This window comes from Heptranchias perlo, chromosome 7, assembly GCF_035084215.1.
Source record: "Heptranchias perlo isolate sHepPer1 chromosome 7, sHepPer1.hap1, whole genome shotgun sequence".
In the NCBI taxonomy this organism is placed as follows: domain Eukaryota; kingdom Metazoa; phylum Chordata; class Chondrichthyes; order Hexanchiformes; family Hexanchidae; genus Heptranchias; species Heptranchias perlo.
In genome coordinates, this window is record NC_090331.1 from 85,368,802 (window position 1) to 85,393,995 (window position 25,194).

The 25,194-nt window shown below is 45.4% G+C and overlaps 1 protein-coding gene across 1 annotated transcript in view; it reads left to right on the forward strand.

The window, feature by feature from the left end:
• LOC137324056 (cyclic nucleotide-binding domain-containing protein 2-like) overlaps window positions 1-25,194 on the forward strand; it is a 57,147-nt gene that overhangs the window by 27,526 nt on the left and 4,427 nt on the right. The window contains exons 8-14 of the mRNA XM_067988226.1: window positions 1,119-1,282; window positions 5,845-6,001; window positions 6,810-6,961; window positions 7,786-7,915; window positions 13,039-13,153; window positions 15,615-15,888; window positions 22,124-22,274. Coding sequence (XP_067844327.1) covers window positions 1,119-1,282; window positions 5,845-6,001; window positions 6,810-6,961; window positions 7,786-7,915; window positions 13,039-13,153; window positions 15,615-15,888; window positions 22,124-22,274 — 1,143 coding nt within the window. The remainder of the gene's footprint in view (window positions 1-1,118; window positions 1,283-5,844; window positions 6,002-6,809; window positions 6,962-7,785; window positions 7,916-13,038; window positions 13,154-15,614; window positions 15,889-22,123; window positions 22,275-25,194) is intronic.

Genomic DNA, 25,194 nt, shown 5'->3' on the forward strand with positions numbered 1-25,194 from the left:
AAAAAAAAGAAATAGTCAGGGCCTTGGCGGGAATTCGCTGCCCTTTATGCTTTGGTTGGGTTGATAGTGGGGAGAAAGCAACAGGGTAAATCCAGAGCATTTCTTCAAAATAAATCAGACCAACAGGGCCAGAGGACTTAAATTAGTGAAAAGAGCATTTGGAACAAAGAATTACATAGAAATTACATAGAAACAGGCCCTTCGGCCCAACCAGTCCCTGTTGGTGTTTATCCTCCACACGAGCAGTACCCTAATCCCACGTGCCCAGCCTGTTTCTACATCCCTCAGTAGCACTCTCGCCTCTGAGTCCGGTGCCCCAGGGCACACCTATACACCAGTCATGGATGGGAAAAGACCAGTTAGCCTTCAAGGCCTATCTCTTCAGTACCCTAATTCTCATTGCCTACCTGAGAGGGCAGACGGGGCCTCGGTTTATCGTCTCATCCAAAAGACGGCACCTCCGACAGTGCAGCACTCCCTCAGTACTGCACCGGAGTGTCAGCCTAGATTTTGTGCTGGAGTGGGACTCGAACCCACGAGCTTCTGACTCAGAGGACAAGAGTGCTACCCATTGAGTCAAGGGTGACACCTAAAGCTGCTGCAGCTGTTTGATGCCTGGGCAGCCTTTTCCCATCCCCTCCCCCAAGAGGCGAACCTCCCAGCACAGGTGACACCACCACCTGAAACCTGCCAAAATTACGTTAGTCAATCTGACCTCAATAAATCCGTTAGGTTCAGGACTGAATACCATGGGCAGGTCGAAACCCCAGCCTGCCATGCTTAACGCCAGGGAACGCACAAGTATAGAATCTCTCAGCTTTGTTTTTTATGAATTCAATCTGGGGATGTGGGCGTCGCTGGCGAGGCCGGCATTTATTGCCCATCCCTAGTTGCCCCTTGAGAAGGTGGTGGTGGGCCTTCTTCTTGAACCGCTGCTGTCCGTGTGGTGGAGGTTCTCCCACTGCGCTGTTAGGTGGAGAGTTCCAGAATTTTTGTTGTCATGAGATCTACCGCATTGCTGGAGCAGATCCAGATTCCCCTCGTTCTGTTCTTCATCACATATTAAAGCGCAAATATCAGCGATTTCAATGTGATCGATACTTATTTGTATTCCACAGAATAAACTTTCCAACAGAGCGATTCAGACCACTGAAAAAACTTCCGAGTGCAGGTCGATGGAAGAGTTGGAATTGCTGTTAGTTGCACTGAGATCTTTGCTGAGCATCAGACACTACAAGAAGTCCTACCAGCTTTTGCTGGCGAAAATAATGAGATATGAACGGTAGGTGGGCCACACTGAGACATCACCAAGCAGGAGGATCGATCAACACCTCGAGCAAAGAGTTTTGGTGCAAGCAGTAATGGGGAACAGTGTGTTGCTGTCTTCCTGCTCTGTACCATAGTCTGCTAAAATACCCTCAGGGTGAGTTCCTGATTTATGTTCTCTGAATGAGACAATGATCTCAACTTAAGCAAAAAGGAAGGAGGAAGTCTCCGAAAGCTTGTGAATTTAAAATAAAATTGCTGGACTATAACTTGGTGTTGTAAAATTGTTTACAATTGTCAACCCCAGTCCATCACCGGCATCTCCACATCATAAGCAAAATACTGCAGATGCTGGAAATCTGAAATAAAAGCAGAAAATGCTGGAGAAGCTCAGCAAGTCAGGCAGCGTCTGTGGAGAAAGAAACAGAGTTTTCATCAGAACTGGAAGATGTTAGTGATTTAACAGCTTTTAAGCAAATACAGAGCCAGGGGAAAGGCGGGGGGGGGTGGTGGGGGGGAGAACAAAAGGGAAGGTCTGTGATAGGGTGGAGGGCAGGAGTGAATAAATGACAAAAGGGATGATGGTGCAAGGCAAAAGTAGGTGGTAATGGGATAATGGGACAAGTAAAGAAAGAAAGACGGGCCCAGAGGAGGTGTAAATGGTTACAGCAGGACCATTACCAGCACCTGCAGTCTGAGAACACGGGAGCAGTGGTTATGATCTGAAGTTATTGAACTCAGTGTTGAGACTGGAAGGATGTAAAGTGCCTAATGGAAAAGTGAGGTGCTGTTCCTCGAGGATCTAAAATTACCTGATGCTGTGGACTCACAGCCACTAGTAAGTGGATTTTATTTTACACACAAACGTGAAATAACAGGTAAAGGAAGTCTAGCTGGTCCATCAAGCATGTTCCACCCTGGCATTGTGTAATATCTGCACACTAACAACCCCCTCTTTCCAAATCCACACACGCAGCCATGCAATCTACTGGGAGAGGCAAACATAGAAAATAGGCCCTTCTAGCCTGCTCCGCCATTCAATATGATCATGGCTGATCCCCTATCTCAATACCATATTCCCGCTCTCTCCCCATTCCCCTTGATGCCTTTTGTGTCGAGAAATCTATCTATCTCCTTCTTAAATATATTCAGTGACTTGGCCTCCACAGCCTTCTGTGGTAGATAAATCGTAGGCCAATTTAGCAAATAAACTTTGGGAAATTTCCCATCTGGTCCCTGAAGCCAATCAAACAAGCTCTAGGAGAATGTGTTAAGCAAGCTCCAGGAGACCATGTTAAGCAAACTCCAGGAGACCATGTTAAGCAAGCTCCAGGAGACCATGTTAAGCAAGCTCCAGGAGACCATGTTAAGCGAGCTCCATAATATCATGTTAAGCAAGCTCCAGGAGACCATGCTAAGCAAACTCTAGGAAACCATGTTAAGCAAGCTCCATGATATCATGTTAAGCAAGCTCCAGGAGACCATGTTAAGCGAGCTCCAGGAGACCATTTTAAGCAAACTCCAGGAGAATGTGTTAAGCAAACTCCAGGAAACCATGTTAAGCAAACTCCAAGAGAATATGTTAAGCAAGCTGCAGGAGACCATGTTAAGCAAGCTCCAGGAGACCATGTTAAGCAAGCTCCAGGAGACCATTTTAAGCAAACTCCAGGAGAATGTGTTAAGCAAGCTCCAGAAGACCATGTTAAGCAAACTCCAGGAGACCATGTTATTAGAGCTCCAGGAGAATGTGTTAAGCAAGCTTCAGGATATCATTTAAAGCAAGCTTCAGGATATCATTTAAAGCAATCTCCAGGAGACCATGTTAGGCAAACTCCAGGATATCATGTTAAGCAAGCTCCAGGAGACCATGTTAAGCAAGCTGCAGGAGACCATGTTAAGCAAGCTCCAGGAGACCATGTTAAGCAAGCTCCAGGAGACCATTTTAAGCAAACTCCAGGAGAATGTGTTAAGCAAGCTCCAGAAGACCATGTTAAGCAAACTCCAGGAGACCATGTTATTAGAGCTCCAGGATATCATTTAAAGCAATCTCCAGGAGACCATGTTAGGCAAACTCCAGGATATCATGTTAAGCAAGCTCCAGGAGACCATGTTAAGCAAGCTGCAGGAGACCATGTTAAGCAAGCTCCAGGAGACCATGTTAAGCAAGCTCCAGGAGACCATTTTAAGCAAACTCCAGGAGAATGTGTTAAGCAAGCTCCAGAAGACCATGTTAAGCAAACTCCAGGAGACCATGTTATTAGAGCTCCAGGATATCATTTGAAGCAAGCTTCAGGATATCATTTAAAGCAAGCTCCAGGAGACCATGTTAGGCAAACTCCAGGATATCATGTTAAGCGAGCTCCAGGAGACCATGTTAAGCAAACTCCACACTTACCTTATGCATCATCATGTTTAAAAATTGACTGTCCTTTATATCATGCAATTACAGAGCAAATAGTGATCCAGTCACATTTATTGGAGTAATCCAGCACATCATTAATCTGGCGGGTAATATACTGATACTCAATGGTGAACTAATATTGGGTTAGGAATATCAGTTGGCATGTACCCAGGATAATTCAGGTTTATAATGATAATGATAGGCTTTGTAGGACACCAGTTTGATGCGTGGCCAACACAATATCATCAGTGACACAGAGCTGGGAAAGAGAAATTCAGTGGTGCTTTGAGGTTTGTACCTGTCAGGATGACTGAGAAGAAGTGGTCACAATTCTGGTGAAGGGACAGGCAGATGCTTTGAATTAGGACTACATTGACATCATGCCCTTTCCCACCATCCCCCCACTCCCCCCCCTCAAAAAAAAGCTCCAGATTTAATGTTTGTCTTCTAAAAGATTAATATTTTGAAAAAGTGTAAATTTTTGTCTAATTTGGGACGATATGAAGTTGCCTGTCCCTTTAACCAAAGTGTGGGCAGAGTACGGGGAGTGGAGAGAGTTTTACTGGTGTTTGCCCTTCTGCGATAGCACAGTGCCACTTTGAAGTTTCTGCGTCTGTGTTCAACAGTAATATCAGGGGACTGGTGCCATTGATAAGAAGTATTTCTTGAGAGTTTGTTACGTGTCCAGAGCCTTTTATTTGGTAGACTTGATGCTGGGTCCCTTATCTATGATGATTGCACATTTATTCGAACTACACCCTCCCGGTCCGCACTCGAGGTACACCCTCTCGGTACACCCTCCCGGTCTGCACTCACAGTCCACACTCAAGGTACACGATCCTGGTCCACACTCCCGGTACACAATCCTGGTCCACACTCCCGGTACACGATCCAGATCCACACTCAAGGTACACGATCCTGATCCACACTCCCGGTACACGATCCTGGTCCACACTCCCGGTACACGATCCTGGTCCACACTCCCGGTACACGATCCTGGTCCACACTCCCGGTACACGATCCTGGTCCACACTCCCGGTACATGATCCTGGTCCACACTCCCGGTACACGATCCTGGTCCACACTCCCGGTACACGATCCTGGTCCACACTCCCGGTACACGATCCTGGTCCACACTCCCGGTACACGATCCTGATCCACACTCCCGGTCTGCACTCACAGTCCACACTCCCGGTACACGATCCTGGTCCACACTCCCGGTACACGATCCTGGTCCACACTCCCGGTACACGATCCTGGTCCACACTCTCGGTACACGATCCTGATCCACACTCCCGGTACACGATCCTGGTCCACACTCCCGGTACACGATCCTGGTCCACACTCCCGGTACACGATCCTGGTCCACACTCCCGGTACACGATCCTGGTCCACACTCCCGGTACACGATCCTGGTCCACACTCCCGGTACACGATCCTGGTCCACACTCCCGGTACACGATCCTGGTCCACACTCCCGGTACACGATCCTGGTCCACACTCCCGGTACACGATCCTGGTCCACACTCCCGGTACACGATCCTGGTCCACACTCCCGGTACACGATCCTGGTCCACACTCCCGGTACACGATCCTGGTCCACACTCCCGGTACACGATCCTGGTCCACACTCCCGGTACACGATCCTGGTCCACACTCCCGGTACACGATCCTGGTCCACACTCCCTGTACACGATCTTGGTCCACACTCCCGGTACACGATCCTGGTCCACACTCCCGGTACACGATCCTGGTCCACACTCCCGGTACACGATCCTGGTCCACACTCCTGGTACACAATCCCAATCCACCCTTCTTCTCACTTAAGGTGCTGACCCCTGACATCGATGGGCTAGGGAGGGGAGCAATTGGGCCAAGATCCACATTCCAATTGCTATCCAATAACTCCTACTGGAGGGCCTGCTTGCATGGATATTGGATGAAGACAGGATTGGGCTTGAACTTGATGCCTCTCACAGTTGAATGGCCTTCCAACACTCACGGTCAAAGCTCGACGGTGAAGTAAGACCACTCAAGTGAGGTATTGAAGGACACCCCATGGAATCGTGCTGTAATGTGAGTCAGAAGAGGCAGGCAGGCAAAGGAAGGATATTGGGAGGAGAAAGGGGACAAAAACGGCTGCATGATATTCACCCAGTTTGTTGCATCTGCCCTAGGTTTAGGAGGAGGCGGGTGATAACAAAGAAGGGACATTGTGCAAACAGTTTCTATTTCATATATTCGGGGGGAGTTAGCTTCACCACTGACGAAGATGGAAGCAGCGCCTTTGAAGAAGAACACCCAGCGGACTTGCGAAAGGGCGCCAGGTTTGGAGTGAGTACTTTCAGTGTGCGCGTTTGTCCAGACAACTGAGGTGCAACATCTGGGGTAGTGAAATGGGGAGGGATGCGATTGGATGCATCTTCGCCCACCACCCCCACCCCCCCCCCCTCAACAATCATGCTACATCCTTGAGCATGAAAATGAGAATGAGGAGAGAAAATAAACCATGAGGGAAGGAAGGTTTTGATGAAAATAAGAGTCAGAGAGCTCCAATTTCAAGCATTGTATTTTGTTGCCTTTTCCAATGCGTCACATTTTGTTAAACAGCAAAATACAACCCATTTTCTTTAAATACCCTTGGCTCCAATTTTGTCCACCAGCTATAATGTAACTTGAGTCAAAGTGATGCTTGTACCCAGATAGTGTTGTTTGGCTCTATTGGCGGCACCATTGCCTCTTGGGCAGAAGGGTCAAAGGTTGAAGCCTCACTCCAGAGTTTGCGCACGGTCTAGGCTGACACTCCAGCGCAGGACCAAGGGAGGAGGGAAGAGCAGCACCCCATTCCCAGACCAGTGCTGGTGCGGCCATGGCAACCAATGACCAATAGGAGCAGGCGTAGAGTCCAGCCACCTCTCTCTGCTTCCCCCTCCCTCCTTGTTGAGAAAGCCTTCGTTCTTCCACTTGACACGTGCCGACAGTGTCACAGCCGAGATATGGAATTCACTGGGTGTGCGATCCCGAGCATAGGCAAACGGCCTGCCCTGGCCTGCCACCCTCGGGCGCTTTATGAATGACTTGCGAGCTTCCTGTTTACTAAGGAGCACATGGGCCAGATGTAATCCCTTTGTTCCCCTTGCAGGAAATTCCGGTGCTCAAAGGCCTGCAAAGGAGCTACACCACTGTGTGCATGGAGGAGACTGAGTTACTGGTTGTGGACAAAGAGGACTTCTTTGCAAACAAACTCGACGAGGTGCTGGTGGAAGAATCTCATCATCGCTTTATATTTTTCAGGTAGAACAGTTCCTCCAGTCGAGCCCATTTATTCGTTATTGCTGATTCCTTTCCAAAAATTCAAGAAAATCACCACCATGTTCCATACATTACGTGGGTTATTCCAAGGTAGTTTGCGCATGAGATAGAAACTGTTTGCATGCGTGACCTTACAGCACGCATGTAAACAGTGTGGGCTTCAAAATTGCAGCTTATGGACCACAGACGGGTTTTGATAGAGTAAATAAGGAGATACCATTTCCACTGGCAAGGACAGTCGGTAACCAGAGGGCACAGATTTAAGATAATTGGCAAATGAATCAGAGGGGAGATAAGGAGAATTTTTTTTAACGCAGTGAGTTGTTATGATCTGGAATGCACTGCCTGAAAGGGTGGTGGAAGCAGATTCAATATAACTTTCAAAAGGGAATTGGATAAATACTTGAAAAGAGAAAATTTGCAGGGCTATGGGGAAAGTGCAGGGAAGTGGGATTAATTGGATAGCTCCTACAAAGAGCTGGCACAGGCACGATGGGCCAAATAGCCTCCTTCTTTGCTGTATGGTTCTATGATTCTACGTGCAGTCTCCAAGCCCTCAAAGCTCAACGAGTCAGTTCTCTTTGCTTTATATTTCTCATTCGTGGACCATCTTGTATGAACTTTGTGAGACTGAAGGTTGGCGCTGTTGCCTCATTGGTGCATAGACCCCAAAGGTCCACTGGCATTAGCAGCTTGAGATGTATGCTTATTAAGGAGAGCGCTGAGTCAAACTTTATAAGTGGGCCTCTCCCAAATTTCTAGGCAGGTCTGTTTTTTCTCACTCATAGCTTCATTTATTCTTCCAGATCATTAAATCTTCTGGAGTCTTTACCCGACAGTTCCATCGAGGTCCTTTCCAATCACTCAACAACAGAAGAGTTCCTGTACGGCCAGGTTATTCCCAATGATATGGACCACCTCATTTTTGTGATCAAGGTGAATTTCTAAACAAGAGCTGAGCTCTCCTGCTTCATTGAATAGCGTGGTGTTGAGCGGAGCGAGAAGAGTCCCGGGGGTAGCATAGTGGTTATGTTACTGGGCTAGTAATCCAGAGGCCTGGACTAAAATCCAGAGTCATGAGTTCAAATCCCGCCACGGCAGCTGGCGAATTTAAATTCAATTAATTAATTAAATTCAATTAATTAAATAAAAAAAAAATCTGGAATTAAAATGCAAGAATCAGTAATGATGGCCATGAAACTACCGGATTGTCGTAAAAACCCATCTGGTTCACTAATGTCCTTTAGGGAAGGAAACCTGCCGCCCTTACCCGGTCTGGCCTATATGTGACTCCAGACCCACAGCAATGTGGTTGATTCTTAATTGCCCTCTGAAATGGCCGAGCAAGCCACTCAGTTGTAAAATCTCGCTACGAAAAGTCATAATAAGAATAAAACCGGACGGACCACCCGGCATCGGACCACGAGGCACCGGACACGACAACGGCAAAACACTAAGCCCAGTCGACCCTGCAAGGTCCTCCTTACCAACATCTGGGAACTTGTGCCAAAATTGGGAGAGCTGTCCCACAGACCAGTCAAGCAACAACCTGACATAGCCATACTCACAGAATCATATCTTTCAGCCAACGTCCCAGACTCTTCCATCACCATCCCTGGGTATGTCCTGTCCCACCGGCAGGACAGACCCACCAGAGGTGGCGGTACAGTGATATACAGTCAGGAGGGAGTGGCCCTGGGAGTCCTCAACATTGACTCTGGACCCCATGAAATCTCATGGCATCAGGTCAAACATGGGCAAGGAAACCTCCTGCTGATTACCACCTACCGTCCTCCCTCAGCTGACGAATCAGTCCTCCTCCATGTTGAACACCACTTGGAGGAAGCACTGAGGGTAGCAAGGGCACAAAATGTACTCTGGGTGGGGGACTTCAATGTCCATCACCAAGAGTGGCTCGGTAGCACCACTGCTGACCGAGCTGGCCGAGTCCTGAAGGACATAGCTGCTAGACTGGGCCTGCGGCAGGTGGCGAGTGAACCAACACGAGGGAAAAACTTACTTGACCTCGTCCTCACCAATCTACCTGTCGCAAATGCATCTGTCCATGACAGTATTGGGAGGAGTGACCACCGCACAGTCCTCGTGGAGATGAAGTCCTGTCTTTGCACTGAGGACACCATCCAACGTGTTGTGTGGCACTACCACCGTGCTAAATGGGATAGATTCAGAACAGATCTAGCAGCTCAAAACTGGGCATCCATGAGGCGCTGTGGGCCATCAGCAGCAGCAGAATTGTATTCCAGCACAATCTGTAAGCTCATGGCCCGGCATATTCCTCACTCTACCATTACCAACAAGCCAGGGGATCAACCCTGATTCAATGAGGAGTGTAGAAGAGCATGCCAGGAGCAGCACCAGGCGTACCTAAAAATGAGGTGCCAACCTGGTGAAGCTACAACTCAGGACTACATGCATGCTAAACAGCGGAAGCAACATGCCATAGACAGAGCTAAGCGATTCCACAACCAACGGATCAGATCAAAGCTCTGCAGTCCTGCCACATCCAGTCGTGAATGGTGGTGGACAATTAAATAACGAACGGGAGGAGGAGGCTCTGCAAACATCCCCATTCTCAATGATGGCGGAGTCCAGCACGTGAGTGCAAAAGACAAGGCTGAAGCGTCTGCAGCCAGAAGTGCCGAGTGGATAATCCATCTCAGCCTCCTCCCGATATCCCCACCATCATGGAAGCCAGTCTTCGGCCAATTCGATTCACTCCACGTGATATCAAGAAACGGCTGAGTGCACTGGATACAACAAAGGCTATGGGCCCCGACAACATCCCAGCTGTAGTGCTGAAGACTTGTGCTCCAGAACTAGCTGCGCCTCTAGCCAAGCTGTTCCAGTACAGCTACAACACTGGCATCCACCCGACAATGTGGAAAATTGCCCAGGTATGTCCTGTCCACAAAAAGCAGGACAAATCCAATCTGGCCAATTACCGCCCCATCAGTCTACTCTCAATCATCAGCAAAGTGATGGAAGGTGTCGTCGACAGTGCTATCAAGCGGCACTTACTCACCAATAACTTGCTCACCGATGCTCAGTTTGGGTTCCGCCAGGACCACTCGGCTCCAGACCTCATTACAGCCTTGGTCCAAACATGGACAAAAGAGCTGAATTCCAGAGGTGAGGTGAGAGTGACTGCCCTTGTCATCAAGGCAGCATTTGACCGAGTGTGGCACCAAGGAGCCCTAGTAAAATTGACGTCAATGGGAATCAGGGGGAAAACTCTCCAGTGGCTGGAGTCATACCTAACACAAAGGAAGATGGTAGTGGTTGTTGGAGGCCAATCATCTCAGCCCCAGGGCATTGCTGCAGGAGTTCCTCAGGGCAGTGTCCTAGGCCCAACCATCTTCAGCTGCTTCATCAATGACCTTCCCTCCATCATAAGGTCAGAAATGGGGATGTTCGCTGATGACTGCACAGTGTTCAGTTCCATTCACAACCCCTCAGATAATGAAGCAGTCCGAGCCTGCATGCAGCAAGACCTGGACAACATCCAGGCTTGGGCTCATAAGTGGCAAGTAACATTCGCGCCAGATAAGTGCCAGGCAATGACCATCTCCAACAAGAGAGAGTCTAACCACCTCCCCTTGACATTCAACGGCATTACCATCGCCGAATCCCCCACCATCAACATCCTGGGGGTCACCATTGACCAGAAACTTAACTGGACCAGCCATATAAATACTGTGGCTACGAGAGCAGGTCAGAGGCTGGGTATTCTGCGGCGAGTGACTCACCTCCTGACTCCCCAAAGCCTTTCCACCATCTACAAGGCACAAGTCAGGAGTGTGATGGAATACTCTCCACTTGCCTGGATGAGTGCAGCTCCAACAACACTCAAGAAGCTCGACACCATCCAAGATAATGCAGCCCGCTTGATTGGCACCTCATCCACCACCCTAAACATTCACTCCCTTCACCACCGGCGCACTGTGGCTGCAGTGTGCACCATCCACAGGATGCACTGCAGCAACTCACCAAGGCTTCTTCGACAGCACCTCCCAAACCCGCGACCTCTACCACCTAGAAGGACAAGGGCAGCAGGCACATGGGAACAACACCACCTGCATGTTCCCCTCCAAGTCACACACCATCCCGACTTGGAAATATATCGCCGCTCCTTCATTGTCGCTGGGTCAAAATCCTGGAACTCCCTTCCTAACAGCACTGTGGGAGAACCGTCACCACACGGACTGCAGCAGTTCAAAAAGGCGGCTCACCACCACCTTCTCGAGGGCAATTAGGGATGGGCAATAAATGCTGGCCTCGCCAGCGACGCCCACATCCCGTGAACGAATAAAAAAAAAGATGGTAAAGTATAGAATACTCGAGCCCAGTCTTCAGTTGCTTCCAAGCCTTTATTCACAGAGATCCACATTACCCACTCTACACCCTCGAAAGCTCTCACATAAATGGATACGAGTGTCCCCACCTGATACGCACCACCTGAATACAATTAACACTAATTGATATAAATCATATGGATACAATTAACACCGGGTTTAGTCCCTGCTCTTTGCTAAATTACCAGAATATACTTGGAACATTGATGGGGATGTCGGTGGATAGTTTTTATTCATAATTAGATATTCGATCTATTACTCAAAAATCAATCAGGTTCTTGAAACATTGAGGTCAGCTGCTCATAGTTTTATTAGACAGTACATGCAATAGCACTTAAACATACAATTAAAAGATTGGACTTACAACCATAACTGATGGTTGAAGACTCATACACGTTACAGTTCTGTGCTCAGTATTCAGATTGATTGAAACTTTCCGAAGCCAAATCCTACTCTCAAATCGCCACTTTTTATAAATTTCTCTTACCCCTACCCTGTGACCCCCAGCGTTTCTCCACATTACAGTCGCATCAAAATGTAACAACTCCATATAAGGAGAAACCAATCAGCACCTAGCAATACTCAGTTAATAAACCACTTCCCACCCTAACAAGCTCTTTTTTTTTGTTGAACTAAAAAAAGATCAGCCTGACTCCCTACTTCAGTTATCTTTAAGTTTGTCTTTGATTATGTATCATTCAACACTGGTTTCATAGAATCATACAACACAGAAGGAGGCCATTCGGCCCAGCATGCCTGTGCCAGCTCTTTGAAAGAGCTATCCAATTAGCCCCACTCCCCACTGCTCTTTCCTCATAACCCTGCACATTTTTCCTTTTCAAGCATTTATCCAATTCCCTTTTGAAAGTTACTGTTGAATCGGCTTCCTCTGCTCTTTCAGGCCGTGCATTCCAGTTTTGAACCAATCAATGGTTTGATTCTAAACTCTGGTTGGAGACAGTGTCTTACACAGACGTTTTGTCCTTCCACCTACAGATCAGAGCTGCAATGATTGACACGAGTGAAGCTGTAAACATCTTGCTTTCCACTTTATCAGGCTCCTTAATTCTTTTTCAAGGTCACTGAGCCAAGCTTTAATTAAGTCTCAATGGGCTACTGCCACGTAGTACCATGCTCAAAGCTCAGGGAACGATAAGGTGCCAGGTGGGATCTGCCTTTCGTTAAACTGGTGATGTAGTGGAGAATGGAATCTTTGCTATGCGACAGTTCTCTGAACTACTGTCAGCCATGGCTCAGTGGGTAGCTCTCTCGCCTCTGAGTCAGAAGATTGTGGGTTCAAAGACTGGAGCACAAAACTTAGGCTGACACTCCCAGTGCAATACTGAGGGAGTGCTGCACTGTCGGAGGTCCTGTCTTTCAGATGAGTCGTTAGACTGAGGCCCTGTTTGCCCTCTCAGGTGGAAGTAAAAGATCCCATGGTGCTATTTTAAAGAAGAGCAGGGGGGTTCTCCCCGGTATCCTGGCCAATATTGATTGCTCAATTGACATCACAAAAAAAGATTATCTAGTCATTTATCTCATTGCTGTTTGTAGGAGCTTGTAAATTGGTTGCTGCATTTCCACTCAAATCTCTGGAGTGGGGCTTGAACCCACAACCGTCTGACTCAGAGGGTCACGGCTGACACCTTGAGTGGCTCCTCTCTAATTATTTTGGTCTGTTTGCAGGGGCGGTTCGTTATTCTACGTTTGGTGGATCTCACACGCTGTCACTCCTATCACAAGTTAATTATTCAAGAGCTGCCTTTTATGAATGGCTCTATGCACCAAACGGAATCATTTGGTGAGAACCAGGAAAAGTTAACTCCGTGGAGACTTGTTCAATAAGGGATCTTGTTGGTTGAATTGTCTGCAGCAGAAATCACTGAATCAGCTGCGCTAGCGCTGCCACTAAAGAGAGGTGGGAGGTTGTCAGAGGCTGGCTAATGCATTGGGATAAACCATTTTCCTTTCATCTCTGGTGTCTGGGTTAGAATCCATCAGAGACTGGGGCTAAAAGGGTTAAATTATGAGGCCAGGTTGCATATACTAGACTTGTATTCCCTTGAGTATAGAAGACTAAGGGAGAACCAGTGGATGTGGTTTATTTGGATTTTCAGAAGACCTTTGATAAAGTCCCACATAAGAGGTTAGTGTGCAAAATTAAAGCACATGAGATTGGGGGTAATATACTGGCATGGATTGAAAATTGGTTAATAGACAGGAAACAGAGAGTAGGAATAAATGGGTCTTTTTCAGGGTGGCAGGCAGTGACTGGTGGGGTACCGCAGGGATCAGTGCTTGGGCCCCAGCTATTCACAATATATATCAATGATTTGGATGAGGGAACCAAATGTAATATTTCCAAGTTTGCTGACGACACATAACTAGGTGGGATCGTGAGTTGTGAGGAGGATGCAAAGAGGCTTCAAGGCGATTTAGACAAGTTGAGAGAGTGGGCAAATACATGGCGGATGCAGTATAATGTGGATAAATGTGAAGTTATCCACTTCGGAAGGAAAAACAGAAAGGCAGAGTATTATTTAAATGGAGATAGATTGGGGAATGTTGATGTACAAAGGGACCTAGGTGTCCTTGTACACCAATCACTGAAAGCAAACATGCAGGTGCAGCAAGCAGTTAGGAAGGCAAGTGGTATGTTGGCCTTCATTGCAAAAGGATTTGAATACAGGAGCAAGAATGTCTTACTCCAGTTATACAGGGCCTTGGTGAGACCACACCTGGAATATTGTGTGCAGTTTTGGTCTCCTTACCTAAGAAAGGATATACTTGCCATGGAGGGAGTGCAGCAAAGGTTCACCAGACTGATTTCTGGGATGGCAGGACTGTCATACGAGGAGAGATTGGGTCGACTCGGGTCGAGTTTAGAAGAATGAGAGGGGATCTCATTGAAACATATAAAATTCTGACAGGGCTAGACAGACTGGATGCAGGGAGGATGTTTCCCCTGGCTGGGGGGTCCAGAACGAGGGATCACAGTCTCAGGATATGGGGTAGGACATTTAGGACTGAGATGAGGAGAAATTTCTTCACTCAAAGGGTGGTGAACCTGTGGAATTCTCTACCAAAGAAGGCTGTGGAGGCCAAGTCACTGAATATATTTAAGAAGGAGATAGATAGATTTCTAGACACAAAAGGCATCAAGGGGTATGGGGAGAGAGTGGGAATATGGTATTGAGATAGAGGATCAGCCATGATCATATTGAATGGCGGAGCAGGCTAGAAGGGCCGAATGGCCTACTCCTGCTCCTATTTTCTATGTTTCTATGTTTCTAAGAGGTGATCTAATAGAGCTGTTTAAGATGATTAAAGGATTTGCCAGGGTAGATAGAGAGAAACTATTTTCTCTGGTGGGGGAGTCCAGAACAAGGGGGCATAACCTTAAAATTAGAGCTGTGCCATTCAGGGGTGATGCCAGGAATCACTTCTTCACACAAAGGGTAGTGGAAATCTCAAACTCTCCCCCAAAAAGCTGTTGAGGCTGGGGGTCACTTGAGAATTTCAAGATTGAGATTGATAGATTTTTGTTAGGTAAGGCTATTAAGGGATATGGAACCAAGGCAGATAAATGGAGTTGAGATCAGCCATGATCTAATTGAACAGACTCGAGGGGCTGAATGGCATACTCCTGTTCCTATGTTCCTACAAAGAAACTTAGAGCTGGCCCATCAAATACAGGCTACCTAACTGAATGGAGCGATGTATTGCTCATTAGTGCTGTTTTCTCCAATTCACATCTGTTAGGGTGGGGGGGGAGAAAAATCCTTTATACCGACCTTAGCCTCCTCAGAGTCTGTAAGGTGGTCCATACCTTGCGTGGCAGACCCAACTTCCCTCAGCATCCTATCCAGTGCACTTTCAGTGGCCAGTTGGTTTGGCCGCGCTGGCTGGCAATGGCTGCCAACTGGTGTGCAGGTGCATTGAAAACGCAAGGGAGCGGAAGATGTCATTGGTCACCACTCCCCCAGCACTCTGCCTGGATGGATACAGGTGGTGATGTCATCGGAAGTGACGTCACCAACGATAACCAAACGCGGGCAGACTGTTGACACCATCGGGCTGACTGGCAACCTGGACGTACCCGCACGGTGTCGCTAATCACTCTGAAAATCATCAAAGGCAATGGCAGAATGAATTGAAAGATCTGCATACGCAGACATTGGGGCCAACGTACTTGTGTAACAGCCCTTACTGCATGTTGCAGGAACCATTGTGAGTTGTATTCCTTTCTTTATGTATGATAGATACTTTTCTAGTTGACAAAAGATTGCTCAACTTAACCGGGAGAAGAGCGTCAGCCCAACGCCAACTCGGAGCGACAGAAAACTCTTCCAAACGCAAAGCCAGGCCAGTGAGCTTATCCGGGTCCATTGCCCAACGCTATCCAGCCAACAGCATCAAAGACATAGATACCTACAGTTCAGGTGCTTCCATTACTATTGAAGCAGCAGATTCTTCTGATTCGCAACGTCTTGTGAGGTTCAGAGGTGAAAAGCGGAGACAGCAAAACATGGGCAGGTAGATTTATTTTATGTATCTTCTGCAGTCTTGACATGGTGTTAGCTGATGCATCAACAAGTGCAACAGGATCTATTTGAATCTATATAGCACCTTGAACACAGTAAAATGTCCCAAGGTGCTTCACAGGAGCGCTATCAAGCAAAATTTCTCATGAGATATTAGGACAGGTGACCAAAAGCTTGGTCAAAGAGGTACGTTTTAAGGAGCATCTTAAAGAAGGAGAGAGTGGTAGAGAGACAGAGAGGTTTAGGGAGGGAATTCCAGAGTTTAAGGCCTAGGCAGCTGAAGGCACGGCCGACAATGGTGGGACGAAGGAAGTGAAGGATGCGCAAGAGGCCAGAATTGGAGGAGCGTAGCGATCTCGGAGGGTTGAAGGGCTGGAGAAGGTTACAGAGATAGGGAGGGGCGAGGCCTTGGACGGATTTGAACACAAGTAAGTGTTTACAAGTGGGAGAGAATTAACCAGTATAGTCCCAGCAGATCCGAGGAACTTCAGGTTTCCAGGGCCAAGCATTTAAATTTTAAAAAACCTCTTCCGCACACAATAGGGGTAACATTCCATTTCGGAGTGGGCTGCCCACTTTATATTCCACTCAATTGTTCCTTATCTTGACGTCAATGGAAAGGAAAATTAGCAGGGGTACACTCAAATCGGTGATACTCAAATAACGCATATTGGCTCGATTACTGTAATATTAATTCTATGCAATAAAATAATCAAATAACAAGGAAAAAGATCAATAATTTTCTTTTCCTCACTTGTCCCTTTTTCTTTCTCTACATTATAAGAACATAAGAAATAGGAGCAGAAGTAGGCCATATGGCCCTTGAACCTGCTCTGCCATTCAATAAGATCATGGCTGATCTTCTACCTCAACTCCATTTTTCCACCCGATCCTCATATCTCTTGATTCCCTTAGTGTCCAAAAATCTATCGATCTCAGTCTTGAATATACTCAACGACTGAGCATCCACAGCCCTCTGGGGTAGAGAATTTCAAAGATTCACAACCCTCTGAGTGAAGAAATTTTTCCTTATCTCGGTCCTAAATAGCCGACCTCTTATCTTAAGACTATGACCCCCTAGTTCTAGACTCTCCAGTCATGAGAACCAGCCTCTCAGCATCTACCCTGTCAAGCCCTCTAAGAATTTTATATGTTTCAATGAGATCACCTCTCATTCTTCCAAACTCCAGAGTATAGGCCCATTCTACTTAATCTCTCCTCATAAGTCAACCCGCTCATCCCAGGAATCAATCTAGTGAACCTTTGTTGCACACCCTCTAAGGCAAATATATCCTTCCTTAGGAAAGGAGACCAAAACTGTTCACAGTACTCCAGGTATGGTCTCACCAGAGCCCTATATAGTTGTAGCAAGACCTAATCTTATACTCAACCCCCTTGCAATAAAGGCTAACGTACCTGCATCTTAACTTTCTGTGATTCGTGTACAAGGACACCCAAATCCGTCTGAATACCAACATTTCTTAGTCTCTCAACTTTTAAAAAATATTCTACTTTTCTATTCTTCCTACCAAAGTGGATAATTTCACATTTTCCCACATTATACTCCATCAGCCACCTTCTCCCCCACTCACTTAACCTGTCCATATCCTTTTGTGTCCTCCTCACAGTTTACTTTCCCACCTAGCTTTGTAACGTCAGCAAACTTGGATACATTACACTCGGTCCCCTCATCTAAGTCATTGATATAGATTGTAAATAGCTGAGACCCAAGCACTGATCCTTGCAGCACTACGCTAGTTACAACCTGCCAACCCGAAAATAACCCGTTTATTCCTACTCTCTGTTTTCTGTCCGTTAACCAATCCTCTATCCAAGCTAATATATTACCCCCAATTCCATGAGCCCTAATCTTGTGTGGCACCTTATCGAATGCCTTTTGAAAATCCAAATATACTACATCAACTGGTTCCCCTTTATCTACCCTGCTAGTTACATCCTCAAAAAACTGTAATAAATTTGTCAAACACGATTTCCCTTTCATAAAACAGTGTTGACTCTGCCTAATCATATTGTGATTTTCTAAATGCCCTGTTACTAAGTCCTTAATAATAGATTCCAGCATTTTCCCTACTACTGATGTCAGGCTAACTGGTCTGTAATTCCCTGTTTTCTCTCTCCCTCCTTTCTTGAATAGCAGGGTTACATTTGCAACCTTCCAATCCATGGTGACCGTTCTAGAATCTAGGGAATTCTGGAAGATCAAAACCAATGCATCCACTATCTCTGCAACCACCTCTTTTAGAACCTTAGGATGTAGGCCATCAGGTCCAGGGGATTTGTTAGCTTTTAGTCCCATTAATTTCTCCAGTACTTTTTCTTTACTAATCTTAATTACGTTAAGTTCTTCACTCTCATTAGACCCTTGGTTCCCCACTATTTCCATTATGTTTTTTGTGTCTTCTACTGTGAAGACAGATACAAAATATTTGTTTAACATCTCTGCCATTTCCTTTTCCCCATTATAATTTCTCCTGTTTCTGTCTCTAAGAGACCCACATTTCCTTTCACTACTCTCTTCCTTTTTACATACTTGTAGAAGCTCTTAGAATCTGTTTTTATATTTCTTGCAAATTTACTCTCATATTTAATTTTTTCCCTCTTAATCAATTTTACAACAGTGACTACACTTCAAAAGTCCTTAATTGGCTGTGAAGTGCTTTGAGATGCCCTGAGGTCTTGCAAGGCTCTGTTCTTTCTTTTATTCTGAGAGATATGATATTATAGAAGCAAGTCTTTCTTTTATTTGTTCTTCTTCCTAATTCATTTCCTCCTATTTTTATTATTTCAACTTTTAATATTAGTGTTAACGCAGCAAGGTCCCACAAACATCAATGTGATAATAACCAGATAATCTGTTTTTTTTAGTGATGTTGGTTGAGGGATAAATATTGTTCAGGACAACGGGGAGTGCCACGAGATCTTTTATATCCACTTGAGAGGCCAGACAGGACCTTAGTTTAATATCTCATCCGAAAGACAGCACCTCTGACAGTGCAGCACTCCCTCAGTAGTGTACTGGAGTTTCAGCCTGAATTATATGCTCAAGTCTCTGGAGTGGGACTTGAACCCACAGCCTTCTGACGCAGAGATGATCAGAGATGAGAGTGCTACCACTGAGCCACAGCTGATGCCTGTGTCTGGGGCAATTCAAATCGTTTGCAGGTGTTACTGAACATGGTGGAATTCACACGGTCATGGTGGAATTCACACTACAGCTGCAGTGTTGGTGAGAAGCAGTTTCACTTTGCACCAATGCTGCAGTTATATATGTAAATACTGTCTGAATCCAGAGTCACCTAACTCCGGAATGAAGTGGAGTGAGACACACAGGAGGAAGGAATTCTCACTTCACATCGGGCTTTCACACTGGACTTATGTTCTGATTTCAGTATTGGTGGAAAGTGATTTTGGTTTCCCACCGGCATTAACTTGTGTAATGTGAATCACCGATGATCGCCTACAAATGCTCACATTATAAAGCATCTAGGAACTCTCCATACATGAGCTGGAAGAAAGAAAGGAAAATAATTGCAGCCAGTGAAGTACTTTTGAAGTCTAGTCATTGTTTTAACATAGGAATTGTTCGAAGGAAAAAGACCAAGACATCTAGTTCGCCATCCTGGTAGTCACATGATACAACGATACATTGACTAATCATAGCAATCAAATTCTATCAATTAGTCTACAACAGACCCGGAAATCACACAACTTCCTTAACGTGGTTCTGCTAAATCATAAAGCTCATGATTTGGTGCATCAAGAGTTACTAGATACTGAGTAACTTAAAACAGTGTTTTCTTTTAAGTTGCTAGGAGCTAATTGGGACTGAGGGGCTGAACTTTCTATGAAGGAGTTTGATCTTAGTTTCTTTCCCTGCTTGTTGCCAGGAGGTGATGGTGAGTGAATGCATTTGGGTTGAGTTGTGAGCAGGTCTCTGAAGATTAGAGCATTCTTGAGATGCAGTGAAGAACTGACGCAACGTGCAGATGATACCAAATTGAAGGGGTATGGGTAATAATATGGAGGAACAAAATACAGGAAGACATTTAACAGGCTTGTAGAGTGAGCAGATAAATGCAAATTAAATTCAATATAGCAAAGTGTGAGATGGTTCATTTTGGTAGGAGGAATAAAGAGGCCACTTATTCCTTAGAAGGTAAGCAACTAAATAGGGTAGATAGGCAAAGAGATCTGGGAATACAGATGCATAAATCACTAAAAAGTAGCAACACAAGTTGACAGGGCCATAAAGAGTGCAAACAAAGTACTGGAGTTCATTGCTAGAGGAATAGATTACAAAAGTTAATGTTAATCTTATATAGAACCTTGGTTAGACCACACTAGGAGTACTGTGTGCAGTTCTGGTTTCCATACTACAAAAATTATATTGAAGCACTGGAGAAAGTGCAGAAAAGATTCATGAGGATGATACCGGAATCGAGAGGTAGCAACTATCAGGAAAGATTGAGCAGGCTGGGGTTCCTTTCTCCGGAAAAGAGAAGACTAAGAGGAGATCTGACAGGTCTTTAAAATTATGATGGGGTTCGACAGGGTGGATGTTGAGAAATTGTTTCCACTTGTGGGGTGAGTCCTGAACAAGGGGGCATGAGATAGCCACTAACAGATCAAATAAAGAATTTAGGGGGAATCACATGGAGTGGTTGAAGCAGATAAGTTTGCCACACTTAAGGGTGGCTTGATGCATACATGAGGGAACAGGGAATGTAGAGATATGGGGGCAGGGTGGGAAGAGGTAATTAGATTGGGAGGAGGGTCATGTGGAGTATAAACACTGGCGCAGACCAATTGGGCTGAGTGTGTTTAGACTGTCCTGCAGTGTGGCTCCATGTTCTCATTGTTCTTTCATAGCTTGTTTGCACCTAAACAATTTGTAAATTTTGAGAATAACGTGGAGTAATATTCATTATATCCCACATGTGAAAATAAATTCCATAAATCATGGGTTGGTAATTGGTTGGGAGATAGGAGACAGAGAGTGGGGATAAAGGGTTTGTTAAAGTGGTGTTCCCCAGGGACCTGTTCTGGGGCCTCAGCTTTTCACCATATATATTAATGACTTGGATGAAGGAATAGAGAGTTGTATATTGAAGTTTGCAGATGACACTAAGTTAGGAGGCACAATAAGTTGTATAGATGGCAGGAGGAAGGGACAAAGGGCATAGACAGACTAAGTAAGTGGGCAAAACTGTGGCAGATGGAGTTCAATGTGGGGAAGTGTGAGCATCCACTTTGGATCTGAGAAAGACAAATCAGAATATTTTCTTAATGGTGAGAGACTATAACTGTGGAGGAGCAAAGGGATTTACGTGTCCAGGTGCATAAATCACTAAAACCTAGTGCACAGATATAAAAAGTAATCAAAGAGGTTAATGGATTGTTGGTCTATCTCAAGGGAGTTGGAATACAAAAGTGAGGAAGTGATGCTTCAGTTGTACTGAGCCTTGGTCAGCTTCCATCTGGAGTACTGTACCCAATTCTGGGCACCGCATTTCAGGAAAGATATACTGGCCTTGGAGGGGCTGCAATGAAGATTCACCAGGATGATATCAGGGCATAAAGGGTTAAATTATGAGGACAGGTTGCATAAATTTGGCTTGTATTCCCTTGAGTATGGAAGGGTGAGGGGTGATCTATCTAATCAAGGCCTTTAAAATGATTAATGGATTCAACACGGTAGATACAGACAAACTATTTCCTCTGGTGGGGGAATCCAGAACAAGAGGGCATGATCTTAAAATTAGAGCTGGGCCATTTAGGAGTGAAATCGGGAAGCACTTTTTCACACAAAGGGTAGTAGAAATCTGGAACTCGCTCCCCCAAAAGGCTTTGGATGCTGGGGGTCAATTAAATTTTCAAGTCTTGACTTCGATAGATTTTTGCTATATGAGGGTATGGAGCAAAAGCAGGTAAATGGAGTTGAGGTACAGATAAGCCATGATCTAATTGAATGGCAGAACAGGCTCGAGAGGTTTAATGGCCTACTTCTGTTCCTATGCTCCCACAGTTATTAAATTTTATAAATATAGAAATAACTTGCAGGAAAGAATGGTTATCATTTGATGGTCAGAATAGATGGGCCAATGCTCTTCTCCTGTGGGCGATACGTGTTACTACAGATCAATCATGCTGCAGAAGTGTTACGAATATTCCAAGTATTCCCATTAAATATTTCTGTATGTCTGCAGTTCCACCAGTCTGTCAGAGTCAGAAGACATTCCACTCTCAACAAGAAGATCCTCAAGGAAGAGCATCGGCAGCCGCCCATTACAGCTCCCCAAAGCCCTGGCTGTTGCTGTCTACATGAAGTTAGATTCAATTGAACCAGGAGAGGTTTTTGTAAGTTGTTACTGTAGTTCTGCCACCTTTGAAAATGTAAGGAATCTTACAACACCAGGTTATAGTCCAACAAATTTATTTTAAAATCACAAGCTTTCGGAGATTATCCCCTTCGACAGGTGACGAAGGGGATAATCTCCGAAAGCTTGTGATTTTAAAATAAATTTGTTGGACTATAACCTGGTTTTGTAAGATTCCTTACATTTGTCCACCCCAGTCCATCACCGGCATCTCCACACCTTTGAAAATGTCTTGGGTAATGATTTGAGATATCTGACGACTAAAAGGATGCAAGTTTTGACCATTCCCGACCTACCTATATGCTGTGACCTAAACCTACAGTGATGCTCACTGGGTTTGATAAAATTGAGGGGTGCAGAGTTACTATTATATCATGTCTCCAATTTTGGTCATACATCTGCACTTGATCTCATGTGGTTTTGATAATCCTACTTGTATCCTTCCTATCATCTTTCTCTTATTCTTGGTCTCTATACACTACATCAACTCTTTACCCCTCAAAAAGATGCCTAGGGACTAGGGTTGCCAACTCTCCAGGATTGCCCAGGAATCTCCAGGAATTAAAGACTAATCTCCAGGACACTGCTGCAAGCAACGCAGGAGATAAGTCATCGGGGCATTAAAAAACTGTTTTTTAAAAAAAAATTCTTTGAACACATTCGATTATTAGTTATAAAAATATTGGACATGGGAAAAGTTGACAGTCAAGAATCATCCAGTCGGAAGAGTCCGTTTGCTTTTTGATTGGTGTGGGAAGGCGGGGCACCATGAGGATAGGCATGTCGGGCGACCAATGGCAGGATTGTGGGGGCAGGTGGTTGGAGGCAGGAGGTCATGTGATGAAATCTCCAGGAATATGTCCAACCAGAGTTGGCAACCCTACTAGAGACTGACTTAAAAATTGAAGCTAATGGACAGTTAAAGGCCCACAATAATGTAGTCATCACAGAGCAAGGCTTCTCATATTAGATGGCTGAAGCTTAATTTTCCTACGCTGTATTAGCACTCTCCCGCCTCTGAGTCAGAAGGTGGTGAGTTCAAGTCCCACTCCAGAGACTTGAGCACACAATCCAGGCTGATACTCCCAGTGCAGTACTGAGGGAGTGCTGCACTGTCGGAGGTGCCGTCTTTTCGATGAGACGTTAAATCAAGGTCCAGTCTGCCTTCTTGGGTGGACTTAAAAGATCCCACGGCACTATTTCGAAGAAGAGCAGGGGAGTTCTCTCCAGTGTTCTGGCCAATATTTATCCCTCAACCAACATCATTAAAAACAGATTATCTGGTCATTATCACATTGCTGTTTGTGGGACCTTGCTGTTTGCAAATTGGCTGCCACGTTTCCTACATTACAAGTGACTACACTTCTAAAAGTATTTCATTGGCTGTAAAGTGCTTTGGGACGTCCTGAGGTCGTGAAAGGTGCTATAGAAATGCAATGAAAACCCATTTGGTCTGTGATTGGTCTGTAGGGGCTAAACATATTCACAGCAGTGACACTGAGATGCTCCCTCAGTCATAAGAACCTAAGAACATAAGAGGTAGGAGCAGGAATAGGCCATTCGGCCCCTCGAGCCTGCTCTGCCATTCAATGAGATCATGGCTGATCTGATTCTGGCCTCAACACTTTCCCGCCTATTTCCCATATACTTTGACTCCTTTGCTGATCAATAATTGACTAACTCAGCCTTGAATATATTCAATGACTCAGCCCCCACCGCTCTTTGGGGCAAAGAATTCCAAAGGTTCACAACCCTCTGAGAGAAGAAATTTCTCCTCATCTCCGTCTTAAATGGGCAACCCTTTATTCTGAGACTATACCCCTTAGTTCTAGATTCGCCTATGAGGGGAAACATTCTCTCAGCATTTACCCTGTCAAGCCCCCTCAGAATCTTATATGTTTCAATAAGATCTCCTCTCATTCTCCTAAACCCCAGTGAATTTAGGCCCAACCCGCTCAGTCTTTCCTCATAAGAAAACCCTCCTTACCTTGAATCAACCTAGTGAACCTTCTCTGAACTGCCTCCAATGCGAGTATATCCTTCTTTAAATAAGGGGACCAAAACTGTACTCCAGGTGTGGTCTCACCAGCACCCTGTACAGTTGTAGCAAGATTTCCCTGCTTTTATACTCCATCCCCCTTGAAATAAAGGCCAATACTCCATTTGCCTTCCCAATTACCTGCTGCACCTGTATGTTAATGTTTTGTGTTTCATGTACGAGGACACCGAAATCCCTCTGTACCACAGTATTCTGAAGTCTTTCTCCATTTATATAATATTTTGCTTTTTCATTCTCCCTACCAAAGTGGATGACCTCACATTTTCCCACATTATATTCCATCTGCCAAATTTTTGCCCACTCGCTTAACCTGTCTATAATCCCTTTGCAGACATTTTGTGTCCTCCTCACAACTTGCTTCTCCACCTAACTTTGTATCCATGATGTGGAGATGCCGGTGATGGACTGGGGTTGACAATTGTAAACAATTTTACAACACCAAGTTATAGTCCAACAAATTTATTTTAAATTCACAAGCTTTCGGAGGCTTCCTCCTTCCTCAGGTGAATGTTGTTTCCACACCGTTCACCTGAGGAAGGAGGAAGCCTCCGAAAGCTTGTGGAATTTAAAATAAATTTGTTGGACTATAACTTGGTGTTGTAAAATTGTTTACAATTATCTTTGTATCATCAGCAAATTTGGCCACAGTACACTTGCTTCCTTCATCCAAGTCATTGATATATATTGTAAATAATTGAGGCCCCAGCACTGATCCTGCGGCACTCCACTAGTTACAGATTGCCATCCTGAAAATGACCCCCTTATCCCGACTCTCTGTTTTCTGTTAGTTAGCCAATCCTCTATCCATGCTAATATATTACCCCCAACACCATGAGCTCTT